Source organism: Crinia signifera, chromosome 3 (assembly GCF_055691185.1).
Source record: "Crinia signifera chromosome 3, ASM5569118v1, whole genome shotgun sequence".
NCBI classification, from domain to species: Eukaryota; Metazoa; Chordata; class Amphibia; order Anura; family Myobatrachidae; genus Crinia; species Crinia signifera.
In genome coordinates this window covers 341,576,768-341,594,714 of record NC_139219.1, presented here as the reverse complement: position 1 = coordinate 341,594,714, position 17,947 = coordinate 341,576,768, and the positions used below count along the sequence as shown (strand labels likewise).

Here is a 17,947-nt window from a genome sequence, read left to right as displayed (position 1 = left end):
TAATAGGGTGCCTCATGGGTAAGGTGGAGGTACTCAGTAATAGGGTGCCTCATGGGTAAGGTGGAGGTACTCAGTAATAGGGTGCCTCATGGGTAAGGAGGAGGTACTCAGTAATAGGGTGCCTCATGGGTAAGGAGGAGGTACTCAGAAATAGGGTGCCTCATGGGTAAGATGGAGGTACTCATAATAGGGTGCCTCATGGGATAAGGTGGAGGTACTCAGTAATAGGGTGCCTCATGGGTAAGGTGGAGGTACTCATAATAGGGTGCCTCATGGGTAAGGAGGAGGTACTCAGAAATAGGGTGCCTCATGGGTAAGGTGGAGGTACTCAGTAATAGGGTGCCTCATGGGTAAGGAGGAGGTACTCAGTAATAGGGTGCCTCATGGGTAAGGTGGAGGTACTCAGTAATAGGGTGCCTCATGGGAAGGTGGAGGTACTCAGTAATAGGGTGCCTCACGAGTAAGGTGGAGGTACTCATAATAGGGTGCCTCATGGGTAAGGAGGAGGTACTCAGTAATAGGGTGCCTCATGGGTAAGGTGGAGGTACTCAGTAATAGGGTGCCTCATGGATAAGGTGGAGGTACTCAGTAATAGGGTGCCTCATGGGTAAGGATGAGGTACTCAGTAATAGGGTGCCTCATGGGTAAGGTGGAGGTACTCAGTAATAGGGTGCCTCATGGGTAAGGTGGTGGTACTCAGTAATAGGGTGCCTCATGGGTAAGGTGGAGGTACTCAGTAATAGGGTGCCTCATGGGTAAGGAGGAGGTACTCAGTAATAGGGTGCCTCATGGGTAAGGTGGAGGTACTCAGTAATAGGGTGCCTCATGGGTAAGGTGGAGGTACTCAGTAATAGGGTGCCTCATGGGTAAGGAGGAGGTACTCAGTAATAGGGTGCCTCAAGAGTAAGGTGGAGGTACTCAGTAATAGGGTGCCTCATGAGTAAGGTGGAGGTACTCATAATAGGGTGCCTCATGGGTAAGGAGGAGGTACTCAGTAATAGGGTGCCTCATGGGTAAGGAGGAGGTACTCAGTAATAGGGTGCCTCATGGGTAAGGAGGAGGTACTCAGTAATAGGGTGCCTCATGGGTAAGGAGGAGGTACTCAGTAATAGGGTGCCTCATGGGTAAGGAGGAGGTACTCAGTAATAGGGTGCCTCATGGGTAAGGAGGAGGTACTCAGTAATAGGGTGCCTCAGGGATAAGGTGGAGGTACTCAGTAATAGGGTGCCTCATGGGTAAGGTGGAGGTACTCAGTAATAGGGTGCCTCATGGGTAAGGTGGAGGTACTCAGTAATAGGGTGCCTCATGGGTAAGGTGGAGGTACTCAGTAATAGGGTGCGTCATGGGTAAGGAGGAGGTACTCAGAAATAGGGTGCCTCATGGGTAAGGAGGAGGTACTCAGTAATAGGGTGCCTCATGGGTAAGGTGGAGGTACTCAGTAATAGGGTGCCTCATGGGTAAGGTGGAGGTACTCAGTAATAGGGTGCCTCAGGGATAAGGTGGAGGTACTCAGTAATAGGGTGCCTCATGAGTAAGGTGGAGGTACTCAGTAATAGGGTGCCTCATGGGTAAGGAGGAGGTACTCAGTAATAGGGTGCCTCATGGGTAAGGAGGCGGTACTCAGTAATAGGGTGCCTCATGAGTAAGGTGGAGGTACTCAGTAATAGGGTGCCTCAGGGATAAGGTGGAGGTACTCAGTAATAGGGTGCCTTATGGGTAAGGAGGAGGTACTCAGTAATAGGGAAGGTGGAGGTACTCAGTAATAGGGTGCCTCAGGGATAAGGTGGAGGTACTCAGTAATAGGGTGCCTCATGGGTAAGGAGGAGGTACTCAGTAATAGGGTGCCTCAGGGATAAGTTGGAGGTACTCAGTAATAGGGTGCCTCATGGGTAAGGTGGTGGTACTCAGTAATAGGGTGCCTCAGGGATAAGGTGGAGGTACTCAGAAATAGGGTGCCTCATGGGTAAGGTGGAGGTACTCAGTAATAGGGTGCCTCATGGGTAAGGTGGAGGTACTCAGTAATAGGGTGCCTCAGGGCATACTTGCCTACTTTTGAAAACTAGTTTCAGGGAGATTATAGTTGGTAGTAGAATTTTGCACAGTGCGCCATTGAGGGGGCGTGTCATTCTACACCCAAAGGGGCGTGTCTAGTTCCATATATGGAGAGATTGTGAAAGTGGCACCTAGAAGCGTGGGTGTGTACTGCTACATCTGAGAGGGATCTTGTAAAATGTAGATGAGCCCAAAGCAGTTAGTAAGAGATACTATACTTGGTAATGTGCTGGGAAATGGTGCTGATGATTCAATGTAACTGTATCTGTGTCTCATTCCTTTTTTACCCAAAAATGTAACAGTGTGATGTGGGCTAGGTGACATGAGGGAGATTGCTAGACTGAGGGAGAGAGGGAGATTGCTGCTATGTCAGGGAGTCTCCTGCAGAATGGGAGGTACCTATGATGTAACAGTGTAATGTGGGCTAGGTGACATGTGGGAGATTGCTAGACTCATGAGGGAGAGAGGGAGATTGCTGCTATGTCAGGGAGTCTCCTGCAGAATGCAGAAGGGGAGATAACTACGATGTAACAGTGTAATGTCGGCTAGGTGACATGAGGGAGATTGCTAGACTAATGAGGGAGATTGCTGCTATGTCAGGGAGTCTCCTGCAGAATGCAGGAGGGGAGGTAACTATGATGTAACAGTGTAATGTGGGCTAGGTGACATGGGGAGATTGCTAGACTAATGAGGGAGAGAGGGAGATTGCTGCTCTGTCAGGGAGTCTCCTGCAGAATGGGAGGTACCTATGATGTAACAGTGTAATGTGGGCTAGGTGACATGAGGGAGATTGCTAGACTAATGAGGGAGAGAGGGAGATTGGTGTTATTTCAGGGAGACTCCTGTCCTTGTGTTTCCCTCCTATGTCCCTATAGATTGTAAGCTTGCAGCAGGGCCCTCCTACCTCTAATACCCCTTTCCCACTGCAGCTCTTAAACGGTAAATTGCCGTTTTTCCCCCACAATTTACCGGTTAAGGCTGCAGTGGGAAAGTGCCAGAGTTGAAATACCGGTTAAAGTTAACCGGTATTTCAACCCGTTTAAAAAGCAGAGTCCTACACGTTTAAATACCGTTTTTAAGGCAGTGGGAATGCCTCTTAAACGGTATTTAAAATACCATACTACTTCCCCCTCCCCTGGTACCTGCCCTGTGCCCACCCTCCCCTGATACTTCCCTGCATGGGGGATCCATGCAGCGGGGTTCAGGCACTGCTGGGGAGGCATCGGTCCGGCATGGGCACAGTACTTCGGGTCCCTCTGGATGCTGGGCAGTGGGAAGCAGCATAAGTCTGTCTGTTGTTACCCAGTTTGTTTTATCACTGTCTACTATTGTAAAGCGCAACGGAATCTGCTGCACTATATAAGACGCTGTAACGGAATCTGCTGCGCTATATAAGACACTGTAACGGAATCTGCTGCGCTATGTAAGACACTGTAACGGAATCTGCTGCGCTATATAAGACACTGTAACGGAATCTGCTGCGCTATATAACACACTGTAACGTAATCCGCTGCTCTATATAAGACGCTGTAACGGAATCCGCTGCGCTATATAAGACACTGTAACGCAATCTGCTGCGCTATATAAGACACTGTAACGCAATCTGCTGCGCTATATAAGACACTGTAACGGAATCTGCTGCGCTATATAAGACACTGTAACAGAATCTGCTGCGCTATATAAGACACTGTAACGGAATATGCTGCGCTATATAAGACGCTGTAACGGAATCTGCTGCGCTATATAAGACGCTGTAACGGAATCTGCTGCGCTACATAAGACACTGTAACGGAATCTGCTGCGCTATATAAGAAACTGTACATAAATAAATAACTATGGTGTTACATGTATCACTGCCCCCTCAGCCTCTGTGTGTTACATGTATCACTGCCCCCCTCAGCCTCTGTGTGTTACATGTTGTGAGGATACAGGGTTCCTCAATCACTCAGACACCGAGCAGATGAAACCAAAATATGGTTTATTTTTATCACAGCACACACATGTAGCTAAAGACAGGAACAAGCGGCAAATGTAGCATATAAATGTTATCGGGTAGCAGTCCAATGGCAGTCCTTGTAGCAGCAGTTCCAAAGCACAAAACTATCACTCCTCCACACAGCAGTGATAGCAGATAAGTCCACACGATACTCAGACAGAGCACAACCTCTTAGTCCAGGACAGTCCATCAAATCTGCCCTCCTGGCTTGTGTGCCAGTCATTTTAAAAACTTCCAATTTCCCACGGGGCTTAAACTGCCAGTGGGCCGGTACTTGGTTCGGATTGGTGGACCCAAGAGTCAGACACATCCCCCCAGGTAATATTCAGCTGGCCATCTGCTGCTGCCCCCCTGCTGGGGTCGGTTCCAGTAAGTCTGTTAGTTACCAGAGATATGCAAGGGAGTATCAATACAACGAACAATAACCAGCTGATTACGTTGTGTGGTGGTCACCCCCTGTGGACAACCTTCCTGTGGATAGCAGGGGAATTTGATCACCCCCTGTGGTGCCGGGTTCCACTAAGTCTGGTATTGACACAAAGGAGCTTAAGATAGAGACACAATCATAGTCTGATTACATTATGTCCTGATTACCCCCTGTGAACATTGCCTGTTGGTAGCAGGGGAATTGGATCACCCCCTGTGAAGATTGTCCCTCAGCTAACACCCTCCTGTGATAGCAGGAACAAAAGTATGGTAATTGGACATAACCTTTTGGTGAATTATTTCCTGGGTATTTCCTGGCAGACCATATTTGGGCAAGAGCGATCTGATCTGGAAATACACACAGATTTGGGGGATAGAAACATCTATGGAGAATAAGAGGGTACCGACGGACTAAAATAGTACATTAATTACTACACCTAATAAAATATAGTAATTACAGATTTACAGTGAGTCTGATAACCTCACATTCCTTCCCCTACTATTGTAGTCCCGGTACCAAGCTGTTCTGGAACCAATAACAACCTGTAGTGTGATTCAGAGCAGAGAATCTGGGCTAGAGGTGCACCACCTGAGTCCCACAGAGTGACATCATACCAAACCCATCTTGGAAGAGGCGGCTGGTTTGCAGAATCAGCAAGGGCAATATCACAATATAAGTTATGCATGTTAACTAACAAGTGAGTTAGCAATTCCTCCTCTTCAGATGCTGGGTACCCCCCCTCTGCAAAATTGTAACCTTTTACACTGGGTACACCTATAGGGTGTACTAATACTTTTGCCCCTGGCATAATGGGGCAGGGAGCACTTTCCACCTCCCCCTCTTGCACAAGGAACAGCTGCCCAACAGCTGGCCAATATAGGGACTCTGGCCCTGGCACTTCCGCCACTCTGTCACATCCTTCCTCCCTCAAACCCAAACTAGGGGCATGGCAAATTTCACTACAGCATTTGGTCTCAAGGCCCAGGGCTGAGAAGGGACCCTCCATCAGGAACAATTCCGCTGGTGGCTGCAGGGCAGGCTGGTCCAAGGCCAGTCCTACCCCCTCAAAAGCCTGGGTCTCACCTGCCGCTTCCTCTGCGCAGTCCTCAGTCTCCAGGATAACCTCCTTCCCCAGCTGAATATGCTGGGCAGCCTGAAGCACGACATTATCTGCGACTGGTATGCTTGTGGCCTGGATGTTGTCGAACACTCCTCTAACCACGGCGATCTCTTCTTGGACGCAGTCCTCATAGATCCCCTGGCAGCAGGATAATAGCTCTTCATCTTCCATCTCAGCAAAAGGGAAGCTGTAGTGCAGCTCCTCCTGCATAACCTCCTTCACTTTGGGGATAACCTCCCCCTGTATAGAACACGGAGCAGCTTCCTCCCTAGGATGGGGGAGAAGCAGTTGCAAACGGTGCCTTTCATCACGCCCCCTGCGACACTGATCTTGCCATGCTGGGGTATCCAGGAGCCCCCGATCAATCGCCTCTTCCTCTGCCACCACGAAGCACTCCTCCAGACACTGCAATTGTTCCCACACACTCAACTGTGCACCGAAATGGAGGATACATGCCCGATAATCAGCAAATGCATTAGTATGATCTCCCTGATCGTGAAGGATCTGCTGAAGGATTTCCCCGCGAGTGCAGGCTTGGATGGGTATACCTCGCAGCTGACATTCTGCTATCAGCTCCTCCATACTCATTTCTTCAAGGGCAGTTAGGGGCCCCCCTGACAACGACCCTTCTCTTGCGGTAACAATTAATTCTGTGGCAGACCCCTCGGTTGTCTGCCCAGATTGCAGTAGCCCCCTTCTAGACCTTTCCTCTGGTTCTATGTGGGGCATCAATTTATTCTGGACTTGTCCTTCAGCCTCAGAATATTGTCCTCTTTGGAGCATCTGGGTAACTGTAGCAATCACTTCCTCTGTAAATTCTACAAACTCTGGCTCCCCCAGCAGATTCCAAGAAGTGGCCTCACCTTTACAGTGCAGGAATGCATCCCCCAGGTAACACAACTTGTCCTGAATGCTGGATACTCTCCACCCGCTGATCATCTGCTGAGCTTCTTCCCAGTACTTCCAGATATACTGCATTTTACTGACAATAAATAACAGATTCGGCTTCCCAGCCTGCCGATACACTGAAGAACCTCCATCCCTGAGCTCCTCTGCTACAGGGGTCTTGAGGCATCGATTTTCTTTCCTTGGAAACATTTTCCCTTTCCACAGGAATGACACCTGCTCACTTGCAGAACTTCACCTTATTGCATTTTCCGTTTCCTTACATATGGTCTGATCCTCTGTTCTCTGTGCTTTCTGTGCTCGATGGTTGGTGTCTGAATGATCCCACTGTCGCTGCCGCCAAATGTGAGGATACAGGGTTCCTCAATCACTCAGACACCGAGCAGATGAAACCAAAATATGGTTTATTTTTATCACAGCACACACATGTAGCTAAAGACAGGAACAAGCGGCAAATGTAGCATATAAATGTTATCGGGTAGCAGTCCAATGGCAGTCCTTGTAGCAGCAGTTCCAAAGCACAAAACTATCACTCCTCCACACAGCAGTGATAGCAGATAAGTCCACACGATACTCAGACAGAGCACAACCTCTTAGTCCAGGACAGTCCATCAAATCTGCCCTCCTGGCTTGTGTGCCAGTCATTTTAAAAACTTCCAATTTCCCACGGGGCTTAAACTGCCAGTGGGCCGGTACTTGGTTCGGATTGGTGGACCCAAGAGTCAGACACATCCCCCCAGGTAATATTCAGCTGGCCATCTGCTGCTGCCCCCCTGCTGGGGTCGGTTCCAGTAAGTCTGTTAGTTACCAGAGATATGCAAGGGAGTATCAATACAACGAACAATAACCAGCTGATTACGTTGTGTGGTGGTCACCCCCTGTGGACAACCTTCCTGTGGATAGCAGGGGAATTTGATCACCCCCTGTGGTGCCGGGTTCCACTAAGTCTGGTATTGACACAAAGGAGCTTAAGATAGAGACACAATCATAGTCTGATTACATTATGTCCTGATTACCCCCTGTGAACATTTCCTGTTGGTAGCAGGGGAATTGGATCACCCCCTGTGAAGATTGTCCCTCAGCTAACACCCTCCTGTGATAGCAGGAACAAAAGTATGGTAATTGGACATAACCTTTTGGTGAATTATTTCCTGGGTATTTCCTGGCAGACCATATTTGGGCAAGAGCGATCTGATCTGGAAATACACACAGATTTGGGGGATAGAAACATCTATGGAGAATAAGAGGGTACCGACGGACTAAAATAGTACATTAATTACTACACCTAATAAAATATAGTAATTACAGATTTACAGTGAGTCTGATAACCTCACACATGTATCACTGCCCCCTCAGCCCCTGTGTGTTACATGTATCACTGCCCCCTCAGCCTGTGTGTTACATGTATCACTGTCCCCTCAGCCTCTGTGTGTTACATGTATCACTGTCCCCTAAGCCTGTGTGTTACATGTATCACTGTCCCCTCAGCCTGTGTGTTACATGTATCACTGCCCCCTCAGCCTCTGTGTGTTACATGTATCACTGCCCCCTCAGCCCCTGTGTGTTACATGTATCACTGCCCCCTCAGCCTGTGTGTTACATGTATCACTGCCCCCTCAGCCCCTGTGTGTCAAATGTATCACTGTCCCCTCAGCCTCTGTGTGTTACATGTATCACTGCCCCCTCAGCCTCTGTGTGTTACATGTATCACTGTCCCCTCAGCCTCTGTGTGTTACCTGTATCACTGCCCCCTCAGCCCTGTGTGTTACATGTATCACTGCCCCCTCAGCCTCTGTGTGTTACATGTATCACTGTCCCCTCAGCCTCTGTGTGTTACATGTATCACTGCCCCCCTCAGCCTCTGTGTGTTACATGTATCACTGCCCCCTCAGCCTCTGTGTGTCACATGTATCACTGCCCCCCTCAGCCTCTGTGTGTTACATGTATCACTGCCCCTCAGCCTCTGTGTGTTACATGTATCACTGTCCCCTCAGCCTGTGTGTTACATGTATCACTGTCCCCTCAGCCTGTGTGTTACATGTATCACTGTCCCCTCAGCCTCTGTGTGTTACATGTATCACTGCCCCCTCAGCCTCTGTGTGTTACATGTATCACTGTCCCCTCAGCCTCTGTGTGTTACATGTATCACTGCCCCCTCAGCCTCTGTGTGTTACATGTATCACTGCCCCTCAGCCTCTGTGTGTCACATGTATCACTGCCCCCCTCAGCCTCTGTGTGTTACATGTATCACTGCCCCTCAGCCTCTGTGTGTTACATGTATCACTGCCCCCTCAGCCTGTGTGTTACATGTATCACTGTCCCCTAAGCCTGTGTGTTACATGTATCACTGTCCCCTCAGCCTGTGTGTTACATGTATCACTGTCCCCTCAGCCTGTGTGTTACATGTATCACTGCCCCCTCAGCCTCTGTGTGTTACATGTATCACTGCCCCCTCAGCCTCTGTGTGTTACATGTATCACTGTCCCCTCAGCCCCTGTGTGTTACATGTATCACTGCCCCCTCAGCCTCTGTGTGTTACATGTATCACTGCCCCTCAGCCTCTGTGTGTTACATGTATCACTGCCCCCTCAGCCTGTGTGTTACATGTATCACTGTCCCCTCAGCCTCTGTGTGTTACATGTATCACTGTCCCCTCAGCCTCTGTGTGTTACATGTATCACTGTCCCCTAAGCCTGTGTGTTACATGTATCACTGCCCCCTCAGCCTCTGTGTGTTACATGTATCACTGCCCCCTCAGCCCCTGTGTGTTACATGTATCACTGTCCCCTCAGCGGCAGCCCCTGTGTGTTACATGTATCACTGCCCCCTCAGCCTGTGTGTTACATGTATCACTGCCCCCTCAGCCCCTGTGTGTTACATGTATCACTGCCCCCATGGGATTGTTGTGTACACATATTAGAATCCCCGTCCCCGGCCTGTGTTACACGTATAAGAGCCCCGGGCCGCCTCTCTCCCGGAACGGATATCTCACTGCACAGTATCCCCCGGACGGTGTTGGCAGGCGCAGCAGCATTGGGAGGAAGGTTCCGGCCCCGGGCTCCGGGAGTCAACATGCATTTCTCTATCCCGGAGACGGAGACCTGCAGCTCGGACAGCGGGAGCCCCTACATGGTGAGCACTGGGCCGCGGAGCTGGCACTCTACTCACTGTCTGCCTGTGCGGGGAGTCCCGGGTGACAGGGACGTGTATAAGGGGGTGGAGGGGACCTGTAAACTGGCCAACAACTAGCTATGTATATGAAAGAAGGGGTGCATGTGGGCAGGGGACCTGCATTTAAGGGTGCTGTAGTGTGATGGGAGGGGTGTATGGTGGGGGTGCTGTGTATGGTGGGGGTGCTGTAGTGTGCTGGGGGTGCTGTGTATGGTGGGGGTGCTGTGTATGGTGGGGGTGCTGTGTATGGTGGGGGTGCTGTGTATGGTGGGGGTGCTGTGTATGGTGGGGGTGCTGTGTATAGTGGGGGTGGGGAGGGGTGTATGGTGGGGGTGCTGTGTGTAGTGTGGGTGGGGAGGGGTGTATGGTGGGGGTGCTGTGTGTAGTGTGGGTGGGGAGGGGTGTCTGGTGGGGGTGCTGTGTATAGTGTGGGTGGGGAGGGGTGTCTGGTGGGGGTGCTGTGTATGGTGTGGGGGTCCTGTGTATGGTGTGGGTGGGGAGGGGTGTATGATGGGGGTGCTGTGTATAGTGGGGGTGCAGTGTGTGTGTGGGGAGGGATGTATGCTGGGGGTGCTGTGTGTAGTGTGGGTGAGGAGGGGTGTATGGTGGGGGTGCTGTGTATAGTGTGGGTGGGGAGGGGTGTCTGGTGGGGGTGCTGTGTATAGTGTGTGTGGGGAGCGGTGTATGCTGTGGGTGCGGTGCATGGTGGGGAGGGGTTATGGTGGGGGTGCTGTGTATGGTGAGGGGTGTATGCTGGGGGTGCTGTGTATGGTGGGGGTGCTGTGTAGAGTGTGTGTGGGGAGGGGTGTATGCTGGGGGTGCTGTGTGTGGTGTGGGTGGGGAGGGGTGTATGGTGGGGGTGCTGTGTGTAGTGTGGGTGGGGAGGGGTGTATGGTGGGGGTGCTGTGTGTAGTGTGGGTGGGGAGGGGTGTATGGTGGGGGTGCTGTGTGTAGTGTGGGTGGGGAGGGGTCTATGGTGGGGGTGCTGTGTATAGTGTGGGTGGGGAAGGGTGTCTGGTGGGGGTGCTGTGTATAGTGTGGGTGGGGAGGGGTGTCCGGTGGGGGTGCGGTGCATGGTGGGGGGTGGGGAGACGTGTATGGTGGGGGTGCTGTGTATAGTGTGGGTGGGGGGGTCTCCGAACTAAACGTAATTGCTCACAGAATGACATCTACAACAAAAGAGCAGATGAACTTGGCGAGAGACTAAAAAATAGGGGTTACAGCCAAAGATCTATCCACAGAGCCAGAAAAGAAGTGTGTCGATACAATAGAGAACAGCTCCTCATTCCCAAAAACAAAGAACCTGACCTAGTCGAAAAGATACGCTTTGTCGGCACCTTCTGTAAGGAATGGCGGGAGATAGAGGATTTTGAACAAACATCTTGACATACTTAAGAAGATCTAAAAGAGGTCCTTGGAGACAGAGTAGAGATAAGTTGGAGGCGTAGCAACAAATTAAAAGACATTCTTGTACACCGCCACCTTGAAAAAAACACTACAGTCAAAATTAACAAAAAAGGTTCCTTCAAATGTGGCACATGTAGAGTTTGCGCTTACATGGTACCACGGGATGCCGACACTGACAAGATACAAGAATATATCACATGTAACACCGCTGGCGTGATATACAATTTGGAATGCCCATGTGGCAAACATTACATTGGCAAGACACGTAGGCCTCTTAAGAAAAGGATATCAGAACACCTATGAAGCAGCAAAAATGCGGCTAGGGATCAACAAAAATTCAAGGCCCTAACACCAGTGGCAAGACATTTTTTGAAAACCCACCATGGCCCCCAATGGCCTAAAGGTATTTGGGATGACCAACATTGTGATGAGTATACGCAGAGGTGACTGGGACAAGGAATTACTGAGATGTGAAACTCGCCTAATATTCCTGATGGGATCCATGTCCCCAGCCGGCCTTAATGAGGAGAACAACTATACAGTCTTTTTATAAACGTATTCATCTTTAGGAATGATGTCTTAGTAGTAGTACGTTTATTTATAAGGCGCCGCAAAGTGTCCGCAGCACCGTACATAGCAAACAAAAAAAAACAAATGACAAGGTAACGTACAGGGTGTGTTGAAAAATACAGTATAAATAGGGGTATAGCTGGTAGAACTAAAATCAGCATCAGTTCAGAAGTAGGTGTGGAAATTGTCGAGGAGACTGAAGATGAAGTAGAGGAAGGGAAGAACAGGACAGGAGCACAGGTGAGGTAAAGAGGTAGGGTGAGTACGTGAGGAAGGAGGACCCTACTCATAAGAGTTACCAGACTAAAAGGAGGTGGGTGGACGAACGAAAAACAACAGGATAAGTAGGAACGGAGGCAGGATAGGAGGATCAAAAGAGGTTTGGAGGAGGGATAGGCTAGTCGAAAAAAGTGGGTTTTGAGGGAGCGCTTGAAGGAGGTAAGGTAATCAGCCTGATGGGTGGCGGGAGGTTGTTCCAGTGCAGGGGGGCAGCGCGAGAGAAGTCTTGGACACGGGAGTGGGAGGAGGTGATTAGGTGAGAGGTCAGTCGGCGGTCAGCGATGGAGCGAAGAGGACAGGAGGGAGTGTGGATAGAGATCAGTGAAGAGAGGTAGGGAGCTGTGGAGGAGGAGAGAGCCTTGTAGGTGGTGGTGAGGAGTTTAAAGAGAACTCGGAAAGGAATGGGGGGAGGTGAAGAGATAGACAGAGGGGGGGGGGCAGAGGTAGAGCGGCGGGAGAGGAAGATGAGCCTAGCAGCAGCGTTAAGAATAGATTGGAGAGGCGAGTGAGAGGTAGCCCAGAGAGAAGGATGTTGCAGTAGTCAAGGCGGGAGATGACAAGAGAGTGAATGAGAATTTTGGTCGCGTCAGTGGAGAGGAATGGTCTGATACGTGAGATGTTGCGTAGGTGAAAGCAGCAAGACTGTGAGAGAGCACGAATGTGGGGGGTGAAAGAGAGGGAGGAGTCAATGATGACACCGAGGCAGCGCGTTTGGTCGGTGGACGTGATCTCGGTTTCACCAATGCTGATGGAGATAGTGGGAGAAGAGGGGATGTAGTGGGAGAAGAGGGGATGTCTTACATTGTTTTCTTACTAAAAAGAAAGGAGTGGTGGAGCGCTAATAAAAATTGAATTTGACCAATTGGGTATTACAATTTATTATACTGTATCGTAAGAAATATATATAAAAAATACAGAAATAAAACACAATTTTAAGATAAAATTCAATACGACAATATTCACCCCTACATGGGACCTGTATGGAAAATCAATTGGGGATAAGTCTCACTTGTTCCTGGTGATACTCTCCTGTTAGATGAATGATTAGACTGGAAGGTTGGTGTCCATAAACCTGAATTGGAGCCGATGTTGATGTTCTCCCCTCGTAAGGAAAGGTGGTACACGTCTCACGGAATGGAGGGCCTTGCAAGAGAATTATCAGGTAGTGGTGTCCCTTTGTTGGCAATGTCCAGTAGAGGGTGAGCGTCTAACGCGTTTCGTCATCCACAGATGACTTTATCAAATGCATGCCTTTGATAAAGTCATCTGTGGATGACGAAACGCGTTAGGCGCTCACCCTCTACTGGACCCTGTGGATTACAACTCATTTCCTTCTCAACTTGAACCAGCTCTCCTGTCTTTAATTAATACTGGACATTGCCAACAAAGGGACACCACCACCTGATAATTTTCTTGCAAGGCCCTCCATTCCGTGAGACGTGTACCACCTTTCCTTACGAGGGGAGAACATCAACATCGGCTCCAATTCAGGTTTATGGACACCCACCTTCCAGTCTAATCATTCATCTAACAGGAGAGTATCACCAGGAACAAGTGAGACTTATCCCCAATTGATTTTCCATACAGGTCCCATGTAGGGGTGAATATTGTCGTATTGAATTTTATCTTAAAATTGTGTTTTATTTCTGTATTTTTTTTATATATATTTCTTACGATACAGTATAATAAATTGGAATACCCAATTGGTCAAATTCTATTTTTATTAGCGCTCCACCACTCCTTTCTTTTTTCTAGATTTAACGATTCAGGGGCCTTACCACCCCCAGGTGTGAGCAGCTTGGCAATCCCACTCATCTCCTTAAGCGCCCCACATAGACTCATCCACTTAGGTGGTAGAGTTTATAGTCTTTTTTCCTTGTTTCCTTACTATACTACACTACTACTTTTTTCTCCTCATTGGAGATTTACATACCCTATACTTCAAACTTACTATCAAATTATTATCACACTATATTCGTGGGGTCTCACTTCTATAAGCTCAAATTTCTATCTCAATATATATTTTTCTATATATAAAAATATTTGTTTCCATATATTTTTAGGGAAACTAATTATTCTCTTCTATATCTATTTTTCCATTATATTCATCCAACTCTTCTTTTTTCTCTTTATTACACTCTTATCCATCCCCTGGATTATATAGAATCCATTTCCAGAAATGGTCATTGTCATGGCATCTTTTCACATGAGATTATTGGTCCTCACGCATAGATATGCGTTACACCTACACACATGTAGTCCTACACGTTCTATCACCTTCATTTTTTTCTTTTTTTCTCACCTATCCAATAGCGACCAGTCCCAGTAATTTAAATGTGCACCATTTTCTTTCAGCACTGTTCGTCCACCCATTTCTCATTTTTTGACGCAATATGAAAAATACATATTGAATCTCACTGCATCATTCTTCACTATCCATTCCCCTGATATAAATATTGCCAATAATATGGATCAAACTGATCATCCCATAAATACAATGAATTATCAAATCATTTATCCGAGCCTTCCCCTCTTCTTCTTTTTATGTAAGGAATATTATGCCTCTTCGTAGACAAACCTATGATATCCATCTCCCTTCCTGGAACTGTCTCTGAATATATCATGGTCAGTCCATAACCTATTTATTTGAAGATGGACAGTTTGCTCTGCTACCGCACATCCAGGTTTATTACCCGTTACTCCAAATTTATTATGACGTATCCAATCCTTCACATATCTACACACATCCCCTTATTTTGTCTGTGTGCCGCAACCTCCTTTTTCTTATCACTAAAGGTACATTTTAATTCCCTCAGTGTGGATACTATTTGTGAATACATGTACCAATCGCCCAATATATTGGTTGGATTTCACTTGTGACCCGTTACTGCACAACATATTAGTTTAAACACAAATAAATACTTATACTTCTAGACTACTATGGGGCTCCCACTTCTGTGCCGCAGGGATGTGTGTCTAAATATATCACACGTATCCCGTGACACGGGGAGATGGGAGCAGTACAGATTACGTTTCCATATGTTACCTCTGAGAACCTGGGTCATCTAGTTTAATATAATTATATCGCTGGGCATCTTTAGGGATCTTCCATATTTTAACTCATGAAGTGAAAAATTGATGATCCACCAATTAACAGCACCAAGTGAATGTAAACCTCTTCTTTACATTACACACTGAACGGACTTACACATTGTTTGATCTAAGTTGCCACTTGCCCAAATACTTTATTGAATTTCCCATGATGTAACTTAGAATTGCCGAAAAGCAGCAATTTTTTAATATTTCTACTTCCGAAAGTTCCTGACTCATAATGTGTATGAGTGAAACACTATTACCACCCTTTGAGCGATCGCTATATACTCACCTGCGGGTGAATAACATCCCATTGGGAGCTCTGTTATGCCTAACCAATGAATCTTGTTTCTGATGATCAGCCCGGCACCAGCCAATTTACATGTAATGAATATTCATGACCAGGCTAGTATATATTCGGCTTCCGTACTCCACTCAGGTGGTCCTGACGAAGCTGCTTGGCGAAGCGTACGCCGACTGTGCACTTCGTGGTTGTGTCTCCCTGATCCATTGTGATTTTGATCTGTTTTTCTGCTAGCAGCATATCAGAGGGCTCTATACCCAAACGAGTTTGTCTGACAGGAGAGGCGTGGTGTATGAAACTCAGCACCGTGACCCCCAGCTTCTTAGATGTGTAACAGCATCAGCGGCACTTCACCACAGGTTATTCCGTCTGGAGGACTCTACACTTAAACGAGTCTGTCCGGCAGGAGAGACACGGTGCACGATACCTAACACCGTGACCCCCTGCTTCCTAACGGTTTGATCACACTGAGTGGCAATTTCACCGCATATTGTACCACTAAGCAAATAGAAAAGGAGACTTTCTTCTTGCTACTTGCCAAACAGTTTCATACAAACAGAATCTATATTTGGGAATTTTCGCTCCTATTGTGGGTATAATAATCTTAGCAATAAATTGCACCAACCTTCCCTATTAAGGGAAAGGGGGGTGACTATAACATCGCCGTTTAACATTTGAAAACTTGTAACAAAAGGTACAACTGGCAACATATTGAAAGAACCAGTGACAAACACAGACAAGAAATCACTACATACCAATTGAAATAATTAATAAACTTTATTCTGATTGGGCAGCGGGGCCCCACGGAGTGAGGATATCTTTATCCTTTTTAACCAGTGTGTTTATATGTTTAAGTGTCTTTTATTTTTTTTGCCTAAATTTTACCCAATAATCAATAAAGGTTATATTTTAAATCTACTGGTGCACCACACAGAGACATATTTCCCCTTTTTTTTTGTCTTCCAAAAAAAACTTTCTTTGCTCATATATCCATGTCTAGTGGTAGCACACCCTCATCACTATGAGAAATACGTGTATGTAATGAATATTTTAAGGGGCTATTCAATATATTTAAATAACTCTACCTTCCTGTGCCATTAACAAATCCCCCTTTTGTGTCTGGTGGGGGTGCTGTGTATAGTGTGTGTGTGTGTGGAGGGGTGTATGCTGGGGGTGGGGGTCCTGTGTATAGTGTGGGTGGGGAGGGGTGTCTAGTGGGGGTGCTTTGTATAGTGTGGGTGGGGAGGGGGGTATGATGGGGGTGCAGTGTATAGTGTGGGTGGGGAGGGGGGTATGGTGGGGGTGTGGTGTATAGTGGGGAGGGGGGTATGGTGGGGGTGTGGTGTATAGTGTGGGTGGGGAGGGGGGTATGGTGGGGGTGTGGTGTATAGTGGGGAGGGGGGTATGGTGGGGGTGTGGTGTATAGTGTGGGTGGGGAGGGGGGTATGGTGGGGGTGTGGTGTATAGTGTGGGTGGGGAGGGGGGTATGGTGGGGATGCAGTGCATGGTGGGGAGGGGGGTATGGTGGGGGTGCGGTGTGTGGGGAGGGGGGAGGGGTGTATGATGGGGGGTGTATGCTGGGGATGCAGTGCATGGTGGGGGGTGGGGTATGGTGGGGGTGCTGAGTATAGTGTGGGGGGTGGGGAGGGGTGTATAGTGTGGGTGGGGAGGGGGGTCTGGTGGGGGGTGGGGAGGGGTGTATGGTGGGGGGTGTATGCTGGGGATGCAGTGGGGGGTGGGGAGGGGGGTATGGTGGGGGTGCTGAGTATAGTGTGGGGGGTGGGGAGGGGTGTATAGTGTGGGTGGGGAGGGGGGTCTGGTGGGGGGTGGGGAGGGGTGTATGGTGGGGGGTGTATGCTGGGGATGCAGTGCATGGTGGGGGGTGGGGTGGGGGCCCGGTGTATGTGGGTGCTGGAGTATATGTCGTTACACTGGCTGATAGCAGGGATATCCTGTTCCAGCCTTTGTTATCTGCATCCTGTTTATCATGTTATTCATTCTCCTTCTTCCTATGTACTAGTGTGATATTATATAAACACTCAGCGGGGATGCAGTCACGTTACTGACGGTCATTATATCACCATTCATTAAACATACTGTTCATACTTTACCTTCCCAGTGGACCTGGAGGGGGAATATATTCGTGTGCTGATTGCAGCGAGCCATGCGAGGGGACACAGACTTGTCACCCTACGTCCATATACATAATATAGAAACATGCTGGCCATACACCTACAGATTTATTGTCAGATCTGGCTGGTTGGAACAAAAACCTGGTAGTGGATCAAAAGCTGTCACTCGGCTATTACCAGGTGTTTGCTCCAATCAATCAATCTGTAGATGTATGGCAGGTGTGATCGCACGCCTGCCCTACACTCTGGCTATACCCTATGGCAGTGGTTCCCAAACTGGGGTACTAGTACCCCTGGGGGTACTCTGCAGACCAGTTGGGGGTACTTGAAAATAATATTGGTAATGGCAGAAGATGAAAAAAAGTATTTTGATGGCAGAAGAAGACGACCCATTGCTATGGAGAAGAACCATTTGTGTCACTTATGGTTCTGTCTTCAGCGTCATCAGCGTCTCATTGTGCTTTTGCCTGACCAGCAATCTACGGGGAGC

At 48.3% G+C, this 17,947-nt stretch overlaps 1 protein-coding gene across 3 annotated transcripts in view; it reads left to right on the top strand.

Annotated features, from left to right (window-relative positions):
- Positions 1–9,450: 9,450 nt before the first annotated feature.
- Positions 9,451–17,947, top strand: part of SNX17 (sorting nexin 17) — a 105,751-nt gene continuing 97,254 nt past the window's right edge. For all 3 annotated transcript variants that reach the window (XR_014471871.1, XR_014471872.1, XM_083178989.1), the window contains exon 1: positions 9,451–9,633. Coding sequence is in view for 1 of the 3 variants with exons in the window: in XM_083178989.1 (XP_083035115.1) it covers positions 9,574–9,633 (60 nt within the window). In the remaining 2 variants the exon portion in view is untranslated. The remainder of the gene's footprint in view (positions 9,634–17,947) is intronic.